Source organism: Patagioenas fasciata, chromosome Z (genome assembly GCF_037038585.1).
Source record: "Patagioenas fasciata isolate bPatFas1 chromosome Z, bPatFas1.hap1, whole genome shotgun sequence".
Taxonomy (NCBI): Eukaryota; Metazoa; Chordata; class Aves; order Columbiformes; family Columbidae; genus Patagioenas; species Patagioenas fasciata.
The window spans coordinates 66,271,207-66,293,713 of NC_092560.1; the positions used below are offsets into that span (position 1 = coordinate 66,271,207).

Genomic DNA, 22,507 nt, shown 5'->3' on the forward strand with positions numbered 1-22,507 from the left:
TTCTGAGAATTCAATACTCCAAAACTATTTAAACTGCACTGCCAAAATACTGCTCTAGCCTTTGTGCTCTAATTCATGACACCCAACACATATCCTTTAGTTTACGATGCAGAAACATTGGTGGGCTGTAAATCAGTTCTCACTTTAATTTTTAGATTATTTGAATTGAAAAAACATACATCGAGTAATAACTATGTTGTAAGAGTGACAGACTTGGTGAAATGGTATGTAATCCTGATACAATCAGTTTGATTTAGGGAGACCTAGACTTAAATAGTGTGGAGTGGACATGAGCTAGCCTGCAACACAACCTCAGAGAACAGTCCCTGCTCAGCTGATCCCTGTTTCACAGAACCACCACAACTACAGAAAACAATGTAAGATTTCATAGCAATCATTAATTCTGTCATGTCCTCACTTCTAAATACTTGGATATTTAATGCTCTTTTAAGAACAGCTCTTTAAGTGTAACATACACCTTGACAAAAAGACATAACATTAATATTCAGATGTTAAATATGTTAATTAGAATTTAGATTTGCCTACAGCTCTGACATAAAGCCTGCGCTTTGATATAAAAATATATCTGGCTCTACATCATCTAGAGCTTTCATGAATCAAGATGAGCTACCATATGATCAAACCTTGATCAGTCCTTACACTACAGGTGGGATACACCAACTACAGTAAGAGGCAGGAAAATGCTGATGGCTTTAACTTGTTCACAGTCTGCCCCAGAGTGTCTATGTAATTATTTTATACCTCATAAATAAAAAAGTAATTTCCACACCAGTATTTCTCACACATGCTTATTGTCCTTTTTTGACTTTCAGTGAGAAATTAACTGTTTAATATTTTGTTATCCTTTGATGTAGAGCAAAATGCCTCTTCTAAAGACAGAGTTCAAGTACACAGAACTTCAATAACAGACTTCATAATGAAACCTATAGAAAACAAAGCCATGCAGTTGTTTAATTTCTAAGTTCTCTCAACAATGCATATTTATATTAACCAAATTTTCCACCTGCAGTCTCTGTCTCTACAACCTTTGCCTCCCTTTTTCCCTGACTCAGCTCCTTTTTAGAATTGTGTCTTCTTTTGGCACATGCTGAAAGGTGTTTCATAAACTGTGAGGGAATAGCAGGTACCCATATGGAGAAAGTAGATACAGTTTTTAACATGAATTATAGTGACAACAAAATATTTATTCCTTGAGCACACAGCTCACTGAAGATAAGTGACCATAGTATATTCTCATATTAAGTTGAAAGAAAGGAGAGGAAAGCGCCTGGTTTAGCCACGATAAGCTACTGAAGAAAATATTTCCCAAAAAGAGGTTTCAAATGAACATAAGTATGTAGTTTTCAGGGATTCACTAATCTTCCCTTGGAAGTTAATCAATTAAGTTAAATGTTTTATCCTAGACAGGTGCCTACTCCTTCAGAGCCCATTACTTTTTCCATTGTATATTGTCAAATCCATGAAATGACAATGATCTGTATGACAGAAGATCCAGGGCTAAAATCTTACATTTACCTAAATCAGTGGGAATTTTCCCATGACTTCAAAAAGATCATTAACTCATTGCCATCATAAAAATAGGATTGGGCAGTACTTTTAAAGTTCGTGGAATAATCTTTCGCTATGAGCTACGCACTTCTTCTCTTTATACATCTTTAAAATCTTCCTTTTCCTACCAGACTCACCATTACTAAAATAGTAGTTTAAGAAGTAATCTGTCACACAGGAATCCAACAAATGAATAATAAAAATATTGGAGAAAGTTGGCACCTTCCTCTATTTTGTTTCAAGACTTTCCCTATTTAGCTGCACAGAAGAGAATTTGTGCTGTCCTTTGTGTATTACATATGACTAGGCAAATAGCTGTATTTAAACAGCAAACAGCCACAGCAGGTTCCAGCAGAAAGAAGAGTCAAAAGGTTCTAAACATTGATACCTCCAGTAGCCAGGAAAAAAACAAGGTGGGGATGACAAATATCTTTTTTAAAGAAATGGTGTCGTCTTCTTTCTATGGACAGTGCACAGTGTAATAGAAAACTGAAATTCTAAGGTGGATTTCAAGCACTCTCCCACATCTTCTGAAACCAAGGTATGCTGGGGAGAAGACGCATTCCATCTCCAGAGAGAAGAAAGATACTGTTCATACAGCACTTCTACTCACCAGTCCTTGCAGCAGCAATGGTGTTGGCTTTGAAGGAAGCCAACTGTCCTGCTCTCCCAGCCAGAGGTAAAGAATTGCATTGGTGGCCACTAGAGGGAGGATTAGGAATATAGTAAATTGTGGGCAAAACGCACCCATGATGAATCACATGGGACAACCCACAAATCCCCCACTGTTGCCAAAGGGCAACAATTCTCAGATACTGCTATGAGCTGGGTAGTAGTTATCATCTGCTACAGAGGAACTGCCAGTACGCATCCTAAGCTTTGGTGGCCAGAGGATAGGAGGGCAGATTAGAATCACGTGAAGCACACCTACAGACACATAAAGAAAGACAAATCCCTTTATTTACAGTTGTGTTATTTGCTTTCTGGTTTTAAATCTCCTTACTTAAAACTTCTGATGTCCTTCATCAAGAAAGTTCCTACAAAAAGGAAATATGCCAGCTTCAGGAGGATCTCAGAAGAAGCATCAGCAGACAGACACACGATATTGATACACACTATTTAACAAAAACACTCAAACATATTAGACGTTATTGAAAATAACAAAATCTGTTGTGATAAATGTTCTTTCACTAAATTAAGGTTTGAAGCACATCTGAAAGAAATGTTTTCAATTAGTTATCTAGGTAACAATGTAGTAAACTGTATCTTGCAATTCAGTTTACCCTGGAGCTTGACCACCTGGTATCTTACCTCCAGCACAAGTGGCAGAACATTCTGACCAAGGCAGATGATTCCATGCAAAGCCAACTTCATTGTCTCCACTGCCAGTGCGAGAGATGGGAACATTGAATTTATATCTTATACCCAAATTTTGTTCCTGTAGCAGAATCTGTAGTTGAAAACAGCTGGTTATACCATTAAAACAGGCAAGCAGAGGGGAACTACAGTGACATTTAATTTAGGTATGTGTTATGTCCTGTGGAAGGGAAAAAAAGTAGTAAAGACATAGTAGTTTGTTCAGGTATTCCCAAAAGAATGTGGACTTTTAAAACACATACAAAAGTATTGCTGTCTAAGGCAAATTTTGTCTTTTTGTCTTCACCCCCCTTAACATAACTTCGTAATTCTATTAAATACTTATTTTATTGTTTTAAAAACCCATTTTTAATAAAATTACTCTCTTAATGGAAATTAATTTGATAGCTGAATAATTATGTGAAGTCAAAAGTTGGTTAAGGACATCACTGTGCAAACATACAGCATTCCTCACTGAAATCTTGTGAGGAGCTACTAACAGTAGTTATGAACCTAGCTCTGCCCTTGTCTGCACTTCTTTTGACTACAATAACAGTAATAATACTAACAGTAACAGACTGTTGCTGAAATAATTGTTTTCCCCTAATGCAACAGCCAACAGCACAGCTTGGTGGAATCATGAGTGATTCTTTTAAAGGAACATCAAAACTCTCACTGCAGCCATGTCCCTGCAGGTGATATAGAATTGCAACAATCACCATGAGTTTTTGTCTGCCCTCACATTTGAACTCCAATTCCACACACCACCTGTCCAACACTAGCCTCTGACTATCAAACATCTTTCTGTTGCTAATAATATATATCATGTCAGAGGCAGTAATCTGACATGTCTTTGAACTTCTTCTCACCCCTTCTATCTTCCATGATATTTTGCTGGGGCATATTTGCCTATCTGCGTTGGACGAAAGAGCAGAGAACTTTCAGTAAGAAATTTAGTGACACTGACTGAGTGAGAATGAGGACTACAGTCATCGTGTAATGCATTCTGTATGGACTCTCCAACTTATCCGCAGCTACAGCAGGAAAACCAGGGTTCAGGTGTTTGAAAATGCTACCTAAAACGTGAATAACCAGGCAACAAGCATTCTATATATAAAAATAGCCCATGTGGCTCAAGAATCCCTGAACTGCAAATCTAGAAGCTCAAAGAATATACTGGGCAAGTATCACCTTGTTCTTATATTCAACACAGTAGCAAAACAGTAGGTCTACTATGGCCTGCTGTCAGAGACAGGGTATCAGGACTCTGGTCACATCTTCTGTTACATTCTTATACTTCGTAGAATCTGTTCAGAGCAATGTATGTCACAGTAACACACTTTAACACGGGTCAAATCATGATACTTTTTGTGCTATGAGTGTGGTTCACACTCAGACCAGGCTTAAAACCACTGACATCTACATGCTATATCTCAACACTTCCATCTATCAGCATTATGCAGAGACACACTATATGCCCCATTTACAATGTTGGCTACCATTTTCTGAACGACACTTGACAGAGAAGGGGAGTTTTCTGTGAGATATCCTGGGGATTTTCTGATGTCTTTCATCAACTTTTTTCATCACAATGTTTGCCAGTCAGTTTTGAAAGGTAGGAAAGCTGCATTAAAACACAAATGCAAAGTCCCAGCTAGGTGAGTTGTATACTCTTTAAGAAAACATTTTATTCACGGTCTTGTCTTTTCTCATAACACAAATAGATATTTCAAATATCAGAAACATGTTAATTATAACTTTACCATGACTATGAGATTTTCTGAAGTAGGGCCCAGTGCTTCCAATGACTCTGGTTCATCTGTTGGCCTCTTGTAATGGAAAGCTGTTCCAGCAACATCAAACTTTCTTGGCCAGTCAATAGTCCAGGCACCATTAATATAGTAGTCATCCTCTTCAGATTTTAAAGCTTAAAAAAAAATACAAGCCACCTAAAAATTGGAAGCAGCATTTATAATGGAGAAGCCATTTCAAATTAATCTACTAATCTGTTAGAACTATGTGAGCTTAGCTCAACATCACTATTTTTTCAAGCAATATAAAACCTCTTCTTCAGTCTTGGTCAAAATATCCCTCATGCAGTTTGACAATACTGCCCCTGCAATAACCTCCAATGTGCAGGTATATTTTGCAGATTTAAAGATACAGGTGCTATATGGAACAAAACAGAATGCTTAAAGTGTAAGTCCAAGACATTTCTACTACAAACCCAAATACTAGATACTTAAATACTATAAAATGTTGTATTATCCCTAATTTTCAGCCTTAAACCACAAAAATACTGTAGATAAAACATTAATTCTTTAGCTAACCAATCAATTAGGCTGGACAAGCACATACTATTCAGGGATCTATGTTTGATATTTTATTAATAATATTAGATTAAGTTTCTAAATGTGAAAATAACTTTGTATCTTAAGGTGACTGTTCTGTTAATTAGATATTGACTTCTTGACTTAAGGTGAAGATTATCAAGTTATTCAGTATTCATATTTACTTTAAATAAAACATGTTCTTCAAGGCAAAATTATGGTTGGAAATATAAGATAAAGCAGCCATGTCATGTTCTGTTGAAACAAATAACTGACTTTACTACGAAGGGAACAAACATCACAATCATAGGGAATAAAACAACTTATGGTCAAGCTTTTTTCTCAACTACATCTGTATGAACAGATGGTTTATCTTAAACAGTTAGGGAAAATGTCTTGCTGCTCAAATTTTTTAAAACAGATCAGAGAGCATTTATATGAACAGGAGATAGCTGGAGAGTCAGTAATTTTCTGTTGGTGACAGCCATATTCAGCAGGGATTAATAACCATTTCCATCAGTAACATAAGGTCTGAAAAGTAATGTCTTTCCATAGTATGAATTTTATTTCACTGACTTCCCTGGGTTTACTTTGGAAACAGTCATGTGCTTTGGGTGAAGAAACTAGTTCTGACACATCCACTTATCTTGAACTCTCAAAGTAATCAGATTTCTTATTGTCTGTATAGGTTTTGTAGTACAAGGAAGACATAGTGAAAAAAATGGATATAGGAAAACAAGACAAATTGCAGTCATTACTGTACCAAAGAAAGGAACAGTACTTCACTATTTTTATGTGGGTATATGAAATAACTGTTACAGCTGAACATCAGCATTTTGTTTTATTAGTGGTCCTGTTTCCACGTGGCCAAAATTTCTATCCAACCTGCTTTTACAAAATCTAGCTTAATTAAAAGGTCACAGGGTCTCCCAAAAGTACCAGGACATATTAAAGTCTCTCTTACTGTGCCACTCAATCCCAAACATTTTCTTGTCAGCATGTCTAATATCTACTAAGAGCAAATAACAAAGTGAATTATTTCATTATATTATTTGAGGCATACAAACAACAGTGAGATATATAAATAAACACAAGACAACATTCTATTTTTACATACTTAATAATTCTGAAATTATATGCTGTCAGTTATATGTATGTTATTTACACTTAAACCAATGAATACCCAGAAGCAAGGAAGTTCCTTTTTCACTTCTCTGACTGCCAAAGAAAAGTGTATTTGCATTCTGTAAACAGATTTACCTAATGTCAGTTGTTACACATAGGTGAAGGCCACACCATTGTGAATAGGATTCCAATAATATAATTACATGACAACGGTGATGCAGTGGCATAATGCTATTAGCATATGAGACAGAATGAACAAGTTAATGTCCTAATTGAGTCCTTTATGAGAATATTAGAATGGAGGAAGCCCATAGAATCTTAGCACACAACACCCTGTTGCATAAGTGGAATATATGGGAAGACATCACCCCAGATCAAGCAATTTAAGGGAAGATAACAGCATTACTGAATACACACCTTTTCAGCAGCTCTGGAAATAGGTATTTTGTTGTTGCTGTGTTATTTTTTAGACAGATCAGTTTAAAATACCAAATTATTATTAGCCAGAGATGGGAAGAGAGGACAGGCGTTGACTGGGCTAACTGAATTGCCAGCTGTCTACCTGCAGCCTAAACTTGAGGTCATGGCTTGCAAAAGAATTGGATCTTAGTTTCTATGGAACCATGAGATGTTTGTTGCAAGTTAATTTGAAAGCCTGCTAACTGAAATTAACAAAGAAGTCAACATGACAGCTACAGAAGAACAGAGTTGTTTTTTCTTTTTTGTGTCTGTATACCCAAAAGGAAAAATTGATTTCTTAGACTGTGATCACATATTTGGCAGCACTACACATAAAATATAATAATAAGTGCAAATGGTTATTTTCAGCTGAGTCAGTTCTCTAATCTGATTCATGGTGTGGCCACACAAGCAGTTGTCCTGGAACAGAAGCAACTCATAAAGACGGGGAAGTAGCTGTGAAGTGGACACTGCCACTAAAGAAATATCCATAAAATATCCTTGAGGTATTTATTTTAACATAATACAGTGATTTTTAACTACCACTGTGCTTGTATCATTCTTTTAAGGGAGCAGACAAATTAGAAGCCTTCCTTTTCCCCAAAATAGGTAATACTAAACCAGGATCTGGTCCACACTTGCAAAATAAAACATCCCATCACAAAATTAAATGGTCTCTGCGACTTAGTAAGATTATCTTTCATTAGGTTATAGTGGCACCTTTGAAAGTTGGAAACACAACAAAACTAGTGAAGGAGAAGAATCCCCCATTTGTGTAGTCAGGGCTTCTGTGACATGAGGTAAGGCTGTGAAGGGAGAGCCTGAAACTGAGGAAACCCCTTGAAATCGTGACAAGCACATAAAAAAGTGTGTATATACCACTTCAGATTTCTAGATCTGTGGACAGATTGAATAACAATGAAGTTGCCTGTATTTCTTATTTAAGAAAAAAAAAAATTACGTTTTTCATTCATTTTATAGAGATGGTGCCAATCTAAATGCTTTTCCAGACCCATTATCTGCTGAATTACAGAAGGGTGGAGGCAGGAAGAAAGAAAAGTAGGCATCCAACAACAACAGGTATCATTGTTATCAGTAGAATCAATTTAGGACTAAATGTATGTAGGAGGATAATTGCCCTTCTAACTCACACAGGCATCAATCCTTTCCAACGTGTTAGTATTATATATACATACATATATATTGACTACATGGAGTACATACTGACAAAAGTAGCCTCATCAGCTGCTCTTCAGCCTAAACAGGTTATAGCTTTTGGTTGTGCTAATCTGTTAAATTTGTTGTACAATTAATCATCTCTCGTATCTATTTTTTACTAGGAAATGGGTGTTATTGCACTACTTTGAGCTGACCTATACATAAATCAGGGTACAGAGACTTTCAGAAATGCATGTCCTGAGTTCAACAAAGACAGATTTGTACATATCAGTACTAAAAGCAAAACAAATCAAAACAAAAAACGGAAAGCAAATTTAGCTGTCCTTAAACAAAGGAATAATATGGGAGTTTTAATTTAATTCTGTGATTTACAACAGGCTTCCTGAATGAGCTTAGTTAAGCACCTAGTTTTTCTGCACCTCATTTGCCTTATCTATAGAACAAGGACAGCATCTCGGCCATACAACATAGCAACACAGAAATACTGTGCAATTAATACATTAAATAGCCTGAAGATATGGAGACAGTATTGTTAGCATTTAAGTAACTTAGTAACTATGGCTGTTGATGAATAATCATTCCAAGAATAAAATTGTGGTTTAGAAAGTTTATAATCCCCCAAGATCAGAGACTTCCCAGATGGAAGACGTTACCTCAGAGTGGGACAGTAGATCATTTGAGTGTTCCTCATCCACTTCAGCTCAAGCCTGACACCATAACTATAGCAATGCATTTCATCAGCTCCACTGAAGAGAATACATCCTAACCAACTACTGCAACTGTCTGATCACAACCTAATATTAACAGCTAATGATTTCCTCTGTTGCTTCTACTACGTGTATGGTTTGGCCAAACCAGAAAATGTACCTTCAAATCACATTAACTTAAAAACAGTCTGCTATTAAAACTATGTTCTTACCAATATAGTTCTTTGACATTGCCATTTCTCTTATTTCAATGTGCACAGAACCTCTCGGAATTTGAACCACTTCCATATAGCCTAGAGGACAAAGGTAAATTTTATTTGTTGTTGTTTACATTAATCAATATTAGTCATGAAATGAATCATTACTAAATTATTTCTACCAAAAAATTAATATGAGATATAGGTTTCAAATGTAGTTGAACATTTTCTTTCATGTAATATAAAGGAAAACTCTTTAAATTTCATACAAAAATTTGAAAGTGAGAGCAAGGACTTACCATGTACTCAGGAATTCCTTTTTTTAAGTACTAATAAAGTCTTTCCAACAGTGTATCACAAGTAATTAACATATAAAATGACCATAGAATCGTCATATAATTCAGGTTAGAGTGGACATTGGAGAGTCATTTAGTCCAACTTCTGCAACAAGCAGGATGAACTAAGAGACCAGACCCAGTTACTCAGCATTTTATCTTGCTGGGTCATCAAAAACTCTGAAGGTGGAACTGTAACACCATTCTGGGCAATGTGATCCACTGCTTGATTGTCTTCCTGGGGAAAAAGCTTTCCTTCCATTCAGTCAGCACCTGTCTTGTTTCCACTCATAGCCATTGTCTCTTCTCCCACCATGTACCCACCACTGTGAAAAGTCTGGCTCTGACTTCTCCATAAACTCCTCATAGATATTGGAAGGCCAATACCATCTAGGTCCCCACAAATATCCTCTTCTTCAGGCTAAATAAGCCCAGTTCTCTCAGCCTTTCCTCATGGAGGTGCAAGCACTCCAGATGCCAATCATCTCTGTGGTCCCTCACTGATCCAATGCAACAATCCTTTTCCTGTATTTGGGAGCCCAAAACTGATAGCACTAAGACTGCAAAAATAATATTGTCTTTTTTGAGCTCTGATTCAAATAATTGCCCATACACATTTTCTGAGCTCTTAAAAAGATGAACTTAAAGAGACATTTCTGGATTCTTTCTATTCTAAAATTTCACGTATGACTAAATATCAGATTCTACCATACACATTAAAATCATACACAACATTACTCATAAAGTGCATTAAACACAAAGTATTCAGTAATGAAACTTGTTGTATTTGACATAAATCCAAACTAATACAGAAAAAGTAAACAATGAGGGAAAAGGAGTCAAAGTGAATGATCAGCAGCGATGCCATGCTGGAAATCAATGCAACACTGTTATTTGCTAACCAGTCATCTAAATGTATTGTGAAATAGAATGGACATATATGTGCATACCTCCTCTGGGCAATGAATCATTGAAGAAACCTTCAATGGCTTCACATGTACTCCCATCTCCCCCACAAACACGGCATCTATCTTCCTTAGCATCAGACCCCAAAATATTGTCACAACCTACATGCTGAGAACAGATAGGAACAAATATTTTAACATGATTATGGTTTCTTGCATCACTATCTACATAATTTTTTGGAAGTGTTTCTCTCAAGTCTGAAATATTCAGTTCTTTTTATCTACTCCATTTTTGATAGTTGTTACCATTAAGTGGGCTTTCCCTTACCAAATCAAGAAATTTTAAAAGGAGAACAATCCACATCTTGTGTTGTTACCAAATCTTGATTAATAAGTACTTTATATTTCTGCTGTGACTTTTAGGAAGGGATCTCACAGTGGTTTACAAACAATGTAGTTACTAAAGTTATCAATAAATTCTTAGTAATGGTTTTATTTGATACCACAACAGCTAACTGTGTTCTGTCTATTGTTTCGGTAAGGTAAACTTTTGCCATGTGTTACTTAAACATCTACGCAGCATACATAGTATTATTGTTCCCAAAACCATTTACAGCTTCATAGACCATATTTCCACATCCTCCAGGCAAAACCTGCAATTATTTTTGTAAGTTTGAATGTAATGTGTAAATGACTTCACGGTAAGAATGAATACAGAATGAAACTTAGTGAAAGGCTGAATTACATGCTATATAAGATACGATTCAAAAGCCTTTGGAAAAAAAGAGTTGCCTATAATTGATCATAAAAAGTACATTACATTTCTGATTATCCACTTGAGAAACATAAGTACAGTGAACAATTACTGATTGCTCATAACTTATTGACTCAACTCCATTACAAAGCTAATGAAAACAGAGGCAACTGGATCCTTATAAAAAAGAGAATGAAAAAGTAGGATGATAACAGAATGAATACTGCAGCTTGCCAGTCTTTTCCAGGATTTATACAAAAAAAAGGATGTAGGTACACAACTATGTTTACTGTCTAGCAATATTATCTACCATCTTGCAAACAGGTAATATATAGGTCATAAGTTAACATACATAAAATAATTGACAAAATAGTATTATTCTAAACATTTACACTTTGACTTTCTGATTGACCAAGAAGACAGAGGCTCAATTTTATTACATAGCTCTTATCCACTTGAGATTTAGTCTTAGTTCGAAAATATTTCTCAAAATTATTACAATCTTCTGTATAAAGTACACCAGAATTCCATAGGTTATTTCTTGAGCCTTTTTTCTTTTTTTTTTGTTAGTTTACTAATACATGGCAAATGCTTTTGTTCTCATTATGTTATTCAATAAACATACATCTTCAGTCCTCCATTTACCAAATAATTGGGCATCAGGTTAAGCTTTAGTTATGTTAGTGGTTTCAGTGAAATCAAATAACTTTTAGAGTCACCAGAACCATTCAGAGTTCTAGACTTAAGTGAAGCAGTGAGATGTGTATAACCAAAAATATGGCACAGATCTCCAACTCTATTCAAATTCATGGAATGCAGTTCTACAGGAAACTTTAAAAACAATCAAATTTTAAGTAAACGACAAATACTTGCATCTTCATACACACTTTCCTAGAACTACAGAGCAATAGTGGCAACTTTTTGTTTCAATTATATTAACAGCAGAATTATTTGAAACTAGATGAACTAATTAGAGACAATCAGATTTATACATTCACATTTTCTGCCTTTCAGCCAGTGTTGTTCTACTGCCCTTTCCACTGATTCAACAGAAACCATAAAGCAAGAAAAAGAAGGTAAAAGGAAGGATTCTACGAATGTCTATGAGAAGCTACTGAAATTCAAATTATTTGTCTAATTTATGCAAATATCTATTCTATATTTTAGTCTCAATCTTACTTTTTCAGTAACAACTTGACCTGTCAAAACTCCTGTTTCATAGAAGTAAAAAACAAGTACTGTAATTAAATATAGGAGGCAGTAGACACAGCAATGTAATCTATAAGCACTTATAAAACATTTGTAACCTTGCATTCTCCATTGATACAGATATCCAGTGAATCAGCATTGCACTGAGTCCCATCTATTACTGCAGGAGCACGTTCAGTGTAAAAATTATAACCTTCAGCCAAGCAGTTTAAAGCACATGGTTTAACCCCACCTGAATAACAAAAACAAACGAAAAAAACTCAACATAAGTCTTGAAAAGTTTACAATTAGTTAAAAAAATATATGCACAAACAGATCCGAAATTGATAATCTTATCTCATACCTGACACATATAATGTATACACTTTATTTAACTTCCCTTTATTGATTTCTCTACTTGACTCTTCTTTCTTGCAAAAAAGATTATTTCGCATAGTAAGGTATGGCAAGGTTGGCTCGCTCCATAACGATTCCATTATGTTAATACAATCCTAATGATTATTGAACAATTTAAAACAATAAGGATACCGCTTCACCATTTGAAAAACAAGAATAACAGAATAATGTAGAGCTAGAAGTATATCAGGGTAAATTTCAAAAACACTATCAGACTATTTCAGTGAGGAATTTAGTCCTATTGAATTGCACTACAGCTCAGAGCACATGCTCACAATGATCCTTACTCCCTCAGGGTTTAGAACAAGAAAAAAAAAAACGTAATAATAAAGGGGCAGCTTTCGAACTTCAAACAATAGATACATAACTAAACTTGACTAAACAGTCTCAAAAATCAATTACAGCCCTCTTCCCTGCTGCAAAATACCGTTTTGTTTTGCAGTGCAATTATTTATTATTCAGTTATTGAAGTAGTCTTTAAAGACTCTTCTAAATGCTTTTACCTCTTTCTCCTTTTTCTACTATTATGACCTTAACAAAGGAAAACATTGTTAGATTTTTTTATACTGAAATCATCACTGCAGTATGAAAGACACTTAGAGATCACCTATGTAATCTCTACTTCCACTGCAGCTGCAGGTGGAGAAAGGTTCTTTATTTTTAAAGTGGACTCCCTACAGCAATGCTCACCCCACCTTCACAGTAACACAAAACTCTATCAGAATAGAGATGGTTCTCCTAAAACATTTCCAGCAATTGACAAAAGTGCAAGCTTAGCAAACTTGGCTCATTACATTTTAATCAAAACATTATAGTTACAAACATTATTCTTTATATAACACGTTTATAATTTTGAAGACTTCACATATGATAACAGTTTTGCAAAGCTAACCATTACCTCCAGTGTAGGGCTTCCAGTTATAATACTTTCCCCGGAAAGGCATATTGTCAAAGTCCGCACATTGCTTTTCTCTAAAATCACGGGATCCTGAAGGACATGGCTAAAATAACAAAGACAAAAACAAACAAAAAATCCAAGCAAACAAAAAAGGTTATTTTCTTCCAAGTATCAACATAAAAGGAAATGCTTATATTTTTATACTGCAGACATAATCATGCAAGAGACTAGGAGGTGGTTCCCAGCTTTAGCTCATGGTTCTGATCCTGAAACTTGATTTATTGCTTTACAGTTGAAAACTCTACTTTGCATACTTAGGCTGGCATGAAGTAACTGAACAGTTTCCATACCACTGGACAATGAGAATCATGTAAACTATGCTTCATGATCAATCCATCTGCTACATCCTTACAAACACACATTAAAAACAGTTGAAAAAAATCAAAAAATACTTTTAGGCTCAGCGTACTGAGACGTGTTATTAAATCATTAAGAAAAAAAGTTAAGACACTTTCTAGAGAGCTATATAATCTCTGCTTATTGTAGCCTTGCAAAAGGATTGTGCTAAGATTGAGAATGGGAATAGATATCATGTTTGACTCGGATTTTTTACAGTCTCTGAGCACAGAGAAATAAAGTCTGCCTTCATTTAAATTTTCATTTTTTGCATTACCAATTACAGAACTGCAAAATATCTTTTTTACTTGGAATAAGGGTAGATGTGAGATTCATCTTGGAAGGAATTGTAGAAGAAAGAGGATTCTTTGCTATTTCTCATATTTTTCATCAGCAGGCTCAAACTAATAAAGACTACTATCTTGAATACAGTCAGAATTTAGATAGCACATTAAACATTGTTATCAATATTTTAAGAACCTGCTGAAATTGCAAGCTTCATCACGCAAAGTATTTGAAATACAGATTAAAATAATTTGTATACTGAAAGAGGAAAAAAAAAAATGTTTGCCAGGAATTACAGGTGTTAATAAATATTACTATTTTATGAGCAAGAGTTAATTTATGGCAGCTTTATTTGTCTTACTATATATCTGAGCACTGGTCAGGAATCTGAAACGCTTTCAAGTGAGAGGGTCGTTATAAACATGGATGATAAAAATGTACTGCACAATGAAAATATTAATAGAGAAATTATGATTCTCAGTATATATTATTCAAGCTCCTGTAACAGACAGTCCATTTTAATTTCATTCTGAAACTGCAATTTTTTTTCTGCAATTTTGAAGCTGTTGTGATATACGTGAAAATAGTGGACACAAGACTGTATTTAAATTTTGAACTTTCTTCATAAATCATTCTATTATGTTCTTCTAATTAAAGATAACTTTTTAAATATAATACATTTACTGGTAAAAAAAAAAAAAAAGTAGTGTTACTGGTTTGATTCAATAATCCTTCAGATCTTAACAGTGAGAATACAAAATAACTGTATGTAAATAAAATAAGAGGAATTTTATTCATTTTTTTAATAGTAACACAAATTAAATTTGCCTCTTTGCATCATATTCTCCAAGCAGTAGAATGACCAGCCTTGATCTACTTCAGCACTTAAGTCTGAACCTCTCTGATACTGGCCACTATACCCTATTCTTCAGTCTCACTTGCTTGGGTACTAATTCATGGCTGCTCTTTTAGCTGCATCAATTTCCCGTTAAAAGTTAATTGAATCACCCTATTCTCTCCCCATCCATCCCATCCATAAAATCCTTTTTCTAAATAGTTATACTAGGACAAAACAATAAAACAAGATGACTAGTAAAGAAGGATTAAGGCTCCTATATTTACAGTCTTAAAAAAAATTCTTGCAATCTGATCTTTGAGATATAGTCTTCGTTCTCTTGTTTGATGCTGACCTTGGGTATATTTTGAGGCAACAATATAACTTCATAGGCGATCTTGATGATGGTAAAGAGTATACCCTCAACAAATTTGCTGATAACACAAAACAGGAAGGAGTAGTTGATACACCAGAGGGTTGTATCTCATCCTGAGGGACTTCAATCGGCTGGAAAAACAGGCCCCCAGAACCTCATTAAGTTCATCAAGTAGAGGTGCGAAGTCCCGCACCTGGGGAGGAACAGCCCCCATGGACCAGTACATACATGCTAGGGGTAACCAGCTGGAAAGCAGCTTCGCAGAAAAGGTCCTAGAGTCCCTGGTGGACACCAGGTTGAACATCAGCCAGAAATATGCTCTTGTGGAAAAGAAAGTTAATGGTATCCTAACTGCATTAGGAGTGTCAACAGCAGGTCTGGTGGGGTGATCCTTCCCCTCTACTCAGCACTGGTGAGGTCAAACCAACATTTTTGGGCTCCTCAGTACAAGAGAGACATGACCATGCTAGAGAGAGTCCAATGAAGGGCCACAAAGAGCCTGGATCACCTCTCATAGGAGGAAAAGCTGAGAGAGCTGGGACTGCTCAGCCTGAAGAAGAGAAGGCTTAGGGCGATCTCATCGATATGTACAAATATTTGAAGGGAGAGTGTAAAGCAGATGGAGTCAGGCTCTTTCCAGTGGTGCCCAATGATGAGACTGGAGGCAATGGGCACAAATGGAAACACAGGAGTTTCCTCCTGAACATCAGGAAGCATTTTTTTACTGTGAGGGTGACTGAGCACTTGTACAGGGTGCCCAAAGAGGTGGTGAAATCTCCCTCCTTGGAGATATTCAAAACCTGTCCGGCCACAGTCCTGGGCAACAAATGTGAGCAAGAGGGGCTGTACAAGTTGATGTCCAGAGGTGCCCTCCTAAGCAAAATCAAGCTTTTCTTTCAGTCTACTAAATATCAATTCAGTTTCCACAACAATTTAAACTGCTGAAATCACTGTTTGTATCCTCTTTTCTTTTTGAATACAGGTCTGGTAGTCTGACAGAAAACCAATTACACATAGGTATCCATAGTCTGGAATCTCACTGCTGACAAGAACTGCAGGCAAGACTGCAAATACCTGGGAGCAGCTAAAGGAACTGTGGGAGCAAAGCTCCTCATACAATGTTCCTGCCTTCTTGATATTTTATCTGCCTTTCCTAGTCCAGCAAATTAAATTCTGGTTTCCGATAGTTCAAGTACTGTTAAATTAGTTCTACAAACTGATACACCAATTATACCAAAATTTTTACATATCCTGGTGTTTTTGGCTTAAAAAATGTAAATCCATCAATCCATAGGCAGATTTGGTGACCTTTGAATGATGTAATTTGACAGTTTAGTGGCTTCGTCCTCTCAGTGAATACTGACAAAGTCTGGCCCTTAGTCTTGGAATCTTGTTCTTTCTCCAAATCCTTAATTTGAATTCAGGTTTCAGGTGGATTCAATGAAGTTTTCAGGCAGTCCTTTTAAAGACTGCAATTACCAAATGGTAGCCTGAGACCTGCACCTTTATGTAATCTGAAGCAAAAATGCAACCTGTAGATTTGTTAATGTTGTACAATTTTCCTGTCTCTTTTAGTATCTCACCAACACCTGAGAGGAAGTATAAATAATGGCTATGACCTCAAGAAATGCATTAGAAATCGTAGGTATAGAAATGCAAAAACATTACTGAAAGGTAAGCAACAATTTGCACTTAGAATATTTGTACTCTTTGGCACTGTCTCTTCGTGTATGTGCTCTTCTCCCAAAGTAAATGTGCAATAATTGTTTCTCTTTACTGGGTAAGATATTTCACTTTTTTCATGCAGTTACAGTATATGGATAACTCCTGTCAAGCAACAGCCTGCTTGCATTTCCAAATATACTTTTAGGAGACTGCAAATCATGAGGCAGGAACCTAACAAATGTATGGGAACTTAAAATCGGGTCTGCAGAAGGTCCTGAGAATATGATGGCCAAATAATTGAAATTGAGTTTAAAAAAAACCATTGAGTTTAATAAGAACATTAAAAAAACAAAGACTGAAGCAAAATTACATTGTCTAAAGAGTGTTAATGAATCATGGCACTAATATTGACATGACATAAAAACATCTTTTCTCACAGAAATCTGTTTATCTTGGAGCTTGAAATCAGGCAGACTCCAGTAATTTAACTCATTGCATTTCCTATTAACAAATGGCTCTAATACATCTCACAGAAGATGAGAAAGAGCCAAAAGGGTGACAGTTGAAATTCAGGTATTGTTCCAAGATGTAGCTCCTCACATGAATGCATTTTAGAAAAACAAAAAAAAGAGGCTTGAAAATATTAAAATTATGAAAGCAAAAACAATATATGTGAATGTACGCATAACGCAAGGAACCAACAAAAACTCTTTGCTTACATTCTATTTAGAGAAAAGACTGAAGAACAATAATCTTTTTGAAGTATGCATACACACATACTTTTACATAGATAAACCATTCACAGAACTTGTAAGCAAAACATGTTTCTTATATATAAAAAATTTGGAGGATTTTACAGTTTTAGATGTGTATCAAATTTAGCTTCACATCCTACACATATTTTATATCAGACAGAGTTACTTTAACTGAGTCACTATGTGCTTTGCAATTCTATTAGCATTTGATTTTTTTTTTTTAATTAAAAAGACTTTGGTTGGAAAAATACATGTATTTTTTGTTAAAGATGGTGTGGCTGGTCACAGAAAATAAGCTTCTGATGAGCTTGTTCTTTCTGCCATCCTTCTGTTTCCAGAACTCATTAGCTAATGCTCTTTTCTGCTGATCTCAATGTTTCCATTAGCGATGCCTTTTGAATTAAGAAGCCATATACGGTTTTGGAAGTGTTTGAAGAGAAATAAGCCTAGTAGGAGTATGTGTGCTGTTTCCAAAGAATTAAAATGGTCAAAAGAAAGGGCAACAGAACTAACTCATCTATGAAAGAAAAATGAAGTCAAAATGAGGGGCTTTTTTGGTTTATGAATAGTAGGAGCTTTAGGGAGTGCTACATTGAAAATTACAGATGTGCAATGAATGTTGACACTGAAGAAAAAAAAAAACTTCAACAGAAAAGATGTACAAACAACACATTTTTCATAAAAACAATGACAGACTTGCATGTTCTTAACGCTTACATTAATCAAACATACTATTCCATTAAAAATGTCAAGCACTAAGGACTATCATAAATCTTGAAACAAAATTTACTAGTCTCAGCAATTCTTAGTTATGTAGAACCCTAAATATTACTATAAAAGAAGTAGACTACAATTGTCAAAACCATTAAGGCAGTAAATTTGAACTTCTACAAGTAACAATATGTTTATGCACTGGAAAACCTTACCCCTAAAATACACTGAAAAAATTATTCACAGTCAAACTGTAAGAATAGTATTTCCAAATTGCTTGGCCAAAGTCTGCAAGTCTTTTAAGACCTAGTCAATCAAATGCAAAGTTTCCTTTCCAATAGTTTATTTAAACTATTGATTGAAATCTAAGTATAGGTAGGGAGTGAACAGTTTAGAATAGAGGACTATAAATATAAAAGATTTTTACATATTGGAATAGTGGTTTGAAATTAAGCAATGGATGCAAATTGCTACACTTGAGTAGGAACAATCAAATGCACAAGAGTGAGCTAAGGGATGACTACCTAAACAGCAGCTTTTTAGAAAGGGATTTGGGCATTATGGAGAAACACTGACTAAATAAATACTGTCACTTCTGTAAGAAAAATGAACACACTACTAAAATTAATAAGTTGAATCCCATCACTAAAATGACTGGTGAGTTTGAGGTTACACTCGGCTCTTTCAGGCCTCAGCTAGAATCCTGGGCAGAGGTTTGGTCACCACACTTCAAGATAATGTGCACCACTGGGATCCCAGAGGCTATTAACAAAGAGACTGCCTAGTGCAAAGAAGACTAAGAATAGATATGATGGTAGCCTGCAAAAACAGGAGAGGCTCCTATGGAGGGAACACTATGAACTGTCTTCTTACTGGGGAAAGAGTTAAGTAAAGGTCTTAAAGGATGGGAAAACATACACTATCGTTTCTGAAAACAGTCCTTACTGTAAGGATATTGAAGAATCCTAGTGGTATCTCCTGCACTGGAGCTTATTTCAAAACAGGTCACCTTCCTAACCATCAGTTAGGAATCGTTTAACAACAGATGATTTTCCTTTAATCAAGGCAATAGCCTGAAGGCCTCTCTCAGATACCTTCTAGATGTTCCTTCTGTGACCCTATGAAGTTCCTCTCAGTATTAAACAAAGAGGGAATAAGGGAAGCAAAACCACCTAAGAATAAAACTATCTGAAAAGTGTCTGACAATAAGAAATAAAATATAAGAATAAAAAAATTTCTAGTGACATTTCAATGGTATAATTAGGTAGCGATATGATTGTTAATGATATTTTAAAAAATAATGTTGTATATTTGTGGGGGAGCAGGGTTATATATACTTTCTTGTGTACTAGTTAGTGTGGCAGATGCTAAAGAATATCTATTGGATATAAACATTTTAAGTAGGAATGCGTGGACAACTATCTCACAAGAGTCCTTGAAGAGTCAAGGGAGAAGGACACCAGTGTGCCAATATGAATTTTTTTAACAAATCTTAAACTGCATGTATAAACTGAAACAGTGCTAATGTAAAAAGGTCATTATTTGAAAAGGACAAATAGAATATTCTAGGATACAGTTTGCCTCATATCAATCCCAAATAAACAGAAAAGTTGTCAGAGACGTGACTGATACAGGTTTAAAAGAAATAGAAGTATATACAGATCAGTATTTTGTATAAGAATAGCTTTTATCAACTAAAATCTTTTACAATTCCTAGCTAAACTGAAAGGACAGTGGAATACAAAATATATTTTGAGTTTTATAAGGCACTTAACATAGTTGTACACAAAATCCTGACAAAAGAAAACCAGGAATAAACCTGTAGTAGTTTAGGAGAGCATAGATTCAATTTATTAAATATTGACTGGCAGTTTTCAATAGACATATTTGAATAAGGAATTACCACTTGGTGAATTCACAGGTGAATTTCCTATCAACTGTACAAATAAGAAACGCACTCAGTGCTACTCATCTTTTTGTTTGTGAATTTGAACTATGGAAAAATGCCTCATGAAGTCTTCCAATTACAAAAAAAAACATTTGAGTGAAATAAAGAGAGACACTAATGACAGCAGATAATCTGAAAAGCTGAGTCCATTCAAATGAAAACTGCACAAAGACAGCCAAGCGCAAAGATACACATCTACAGAAAAAAATAAGATAGCGTGGGTGATACACTCAACACCCACATGACAGATGGCCAAAGCTGCAGAATGGTGCAGTGTAATTTGGAAGGCTCTGTGACTGGAAAAGTTTTACAGCTCCTACTGGACAAGCAGCTCAGCTTCAGTTTGTCTTACAACACTGTGATCAAAAGGCCTAACACACTTCTTGGCTGTGTGAAGAGAGCAGCTGTGATTGGCAGTAAGAAAAGTAATTTTTAACTGAGAAACTTGTAATAATTCCTAATGATAATAGCCTCCACAGAGAAGTCTGCAGAGCTAATACTTATGATAATTAGTAACAATCATAAAACCAAGTCTTTTTCAAGGGATCAGAATATTAACTATTGTTTTTTTCCCTGAAATATATCAAAAGATAAACTGGTGAAATATCACCTTCAGGCACAGACTGTCCCACTGTTACAAACTTTCTTGATAAAAGAAGAAAACTAAGACAAATTTGAAGATAAAATAATATGAAAGCCTCTATGTTTGTAGTGTTACTGACTTAGAAACTTACTAGTGAAATTCTTTGTTGGTGCACATTTTTTTCTGGATCAATTTTTAACTTACTTGAATTTCTAATTTAGGTTCATAATTTGATTTTATACATACATAATCTGCCCCACCTCCTCAGTGGTAGCTCATTATTTGATGGACTCTAAAATAAAACAGCATGATCATTTTGGTAATACAAGAACCATCAAAATAGCAGGTTTAAAACACACCAAAAGAAATAACATTTTCACAGACTGTATAAGAGCATTGTATAACACATTAGTACTGGAAGTTATAGAGGTATAAAAAGGGTAGCAGTTTTAAAAAGCAGATTAATGGAGGATACTTCCATTTGTGATAGTTAATGTGGTACAAGTACAACATGGAGCTCAAGAAATCTTCAGACATTCATATTCTGGCAACTCATATGGTATATCCACAGAAAGGTTATGTGTTGGCTGCAAAAGTTTATAATTTCTCCTTGCACGCCTGTTATTGGCCACTGCTGGGCAGCAAGACCCTGGGCTAGAGAGACCTTTGGGCTGATGTGGAATGTTCCTTATTCACTTTTAACATGAATGCAGCATTCACAGCTTTTCTAAACTGGGAAAAAATGCGTCCATGGCTGCTAAAATGAACAACAGAAAGATTATTATACTGTTACAGTGGAAGAAAATTTACTTACATCAGTATTACAGGAGCGATACCGCTTCCTTTCTCCAAGACAGTATTTGCCTCCACCTGAAGGCCTGGAAAAACATGTTTTATATGTTAGTGTATGTATTAGTACAAACACAAGTTCCTGAGATATATAGCAATGCATCAGTATAAATACAAGTCCAAGAGATATATATTATATAATGTACAAATAAAATTAAAAGCACATGGAAGTTTTAAGTTGAAATTTTAAAAGATTTTGTTAATAAGAATTGTAGTATTCACTTGAATTAGAGCAGATACAAAACAATCATGGGTACTTTAAATCATCACTCATACAGTATTTATCTAGTTTGCAAAGATTCCAAGCACTACACTTTAACTGTATTTTGATCATTATAAAAGGGCATTGATTTTAATTATTTGCTTATTTTGTAAAACTAGCATGAGAAATGTGTAAACAATCTATACGATATTTTTTTTTATCTTCTCATATTACACTTGAAAATATAACAAAATGAAGAAACACTGCCTCTTAAATAGTAGAGCCAAAGGCTGCCTTTTCTATTTCAAGAATCTGATTCTGATTTAAATTAAGTAGTATTAAATCTGAGGAAACTCCAAGTAAGAAGGTTTCTATTAGTGTGAATAAGATATTGGCTCTTAAATTCTTGAACTGTTCAAGAACCTTATCTATTTTCCACAGAGGTCAAGTAATGAATTAAAATGAGTTAAATGGAAGATTAAT

The 22,507-nt window shown here is 35.1% G+C and overlaps 1 protein-coding gene across 6 annotated transcripts in view; it reads right to left on the reverse strand.

Moving 5' to 3' along the window:
* Window positions 1-22,507, reverse strand: part of ADAMTS6 (ADAM metallopeptidase with thrombospondin type 1 motif 6) — a 150,764-nt gene that overhangs the window by 28,305 nt on the left and 99,952 nt on the right. For 5 of the 6 annotated variants that reach the window (XM_071801811.1, XM_071801812.1, XM_071801810.1 and 2 more), the window contains 7 exons: window positions 21,788-21,851; window positions 13,420-13,522; window positions 12,224-12,357; window positions 10,208-10,331; window positions 8,938-9,018; window positions 4,689-4,852; window positions 2,881-3,019 (listed from right to left, as the gene is read on the reverse strand). In XM_071801811.1, coding sequence (XP_071657912.1) covers window positions 2,881-3,019; window positions 4,689-4,852; window positions 8,938-9,018; window positions 10,208-10,331; window positions 12,224-12,357; window positions 13,420-13,522; window positions 21,788-21,851 — 809 coding nt within the window. Of the gene's footprint in view, window positions 1-2,182; window positions 2,272-2,880; window positions 3,020-4,688; window positions 4,853-8,937; window positions 9,019-10,207; window positions 10,332-12,223; window positions 12,358-13,419; window positions 13,523-21,787; window positions 21,852-22,507 lie in introns of all 6 variants that reach the window. The other variant, XM_071801813.1, reaches the window with a different exon arrangement.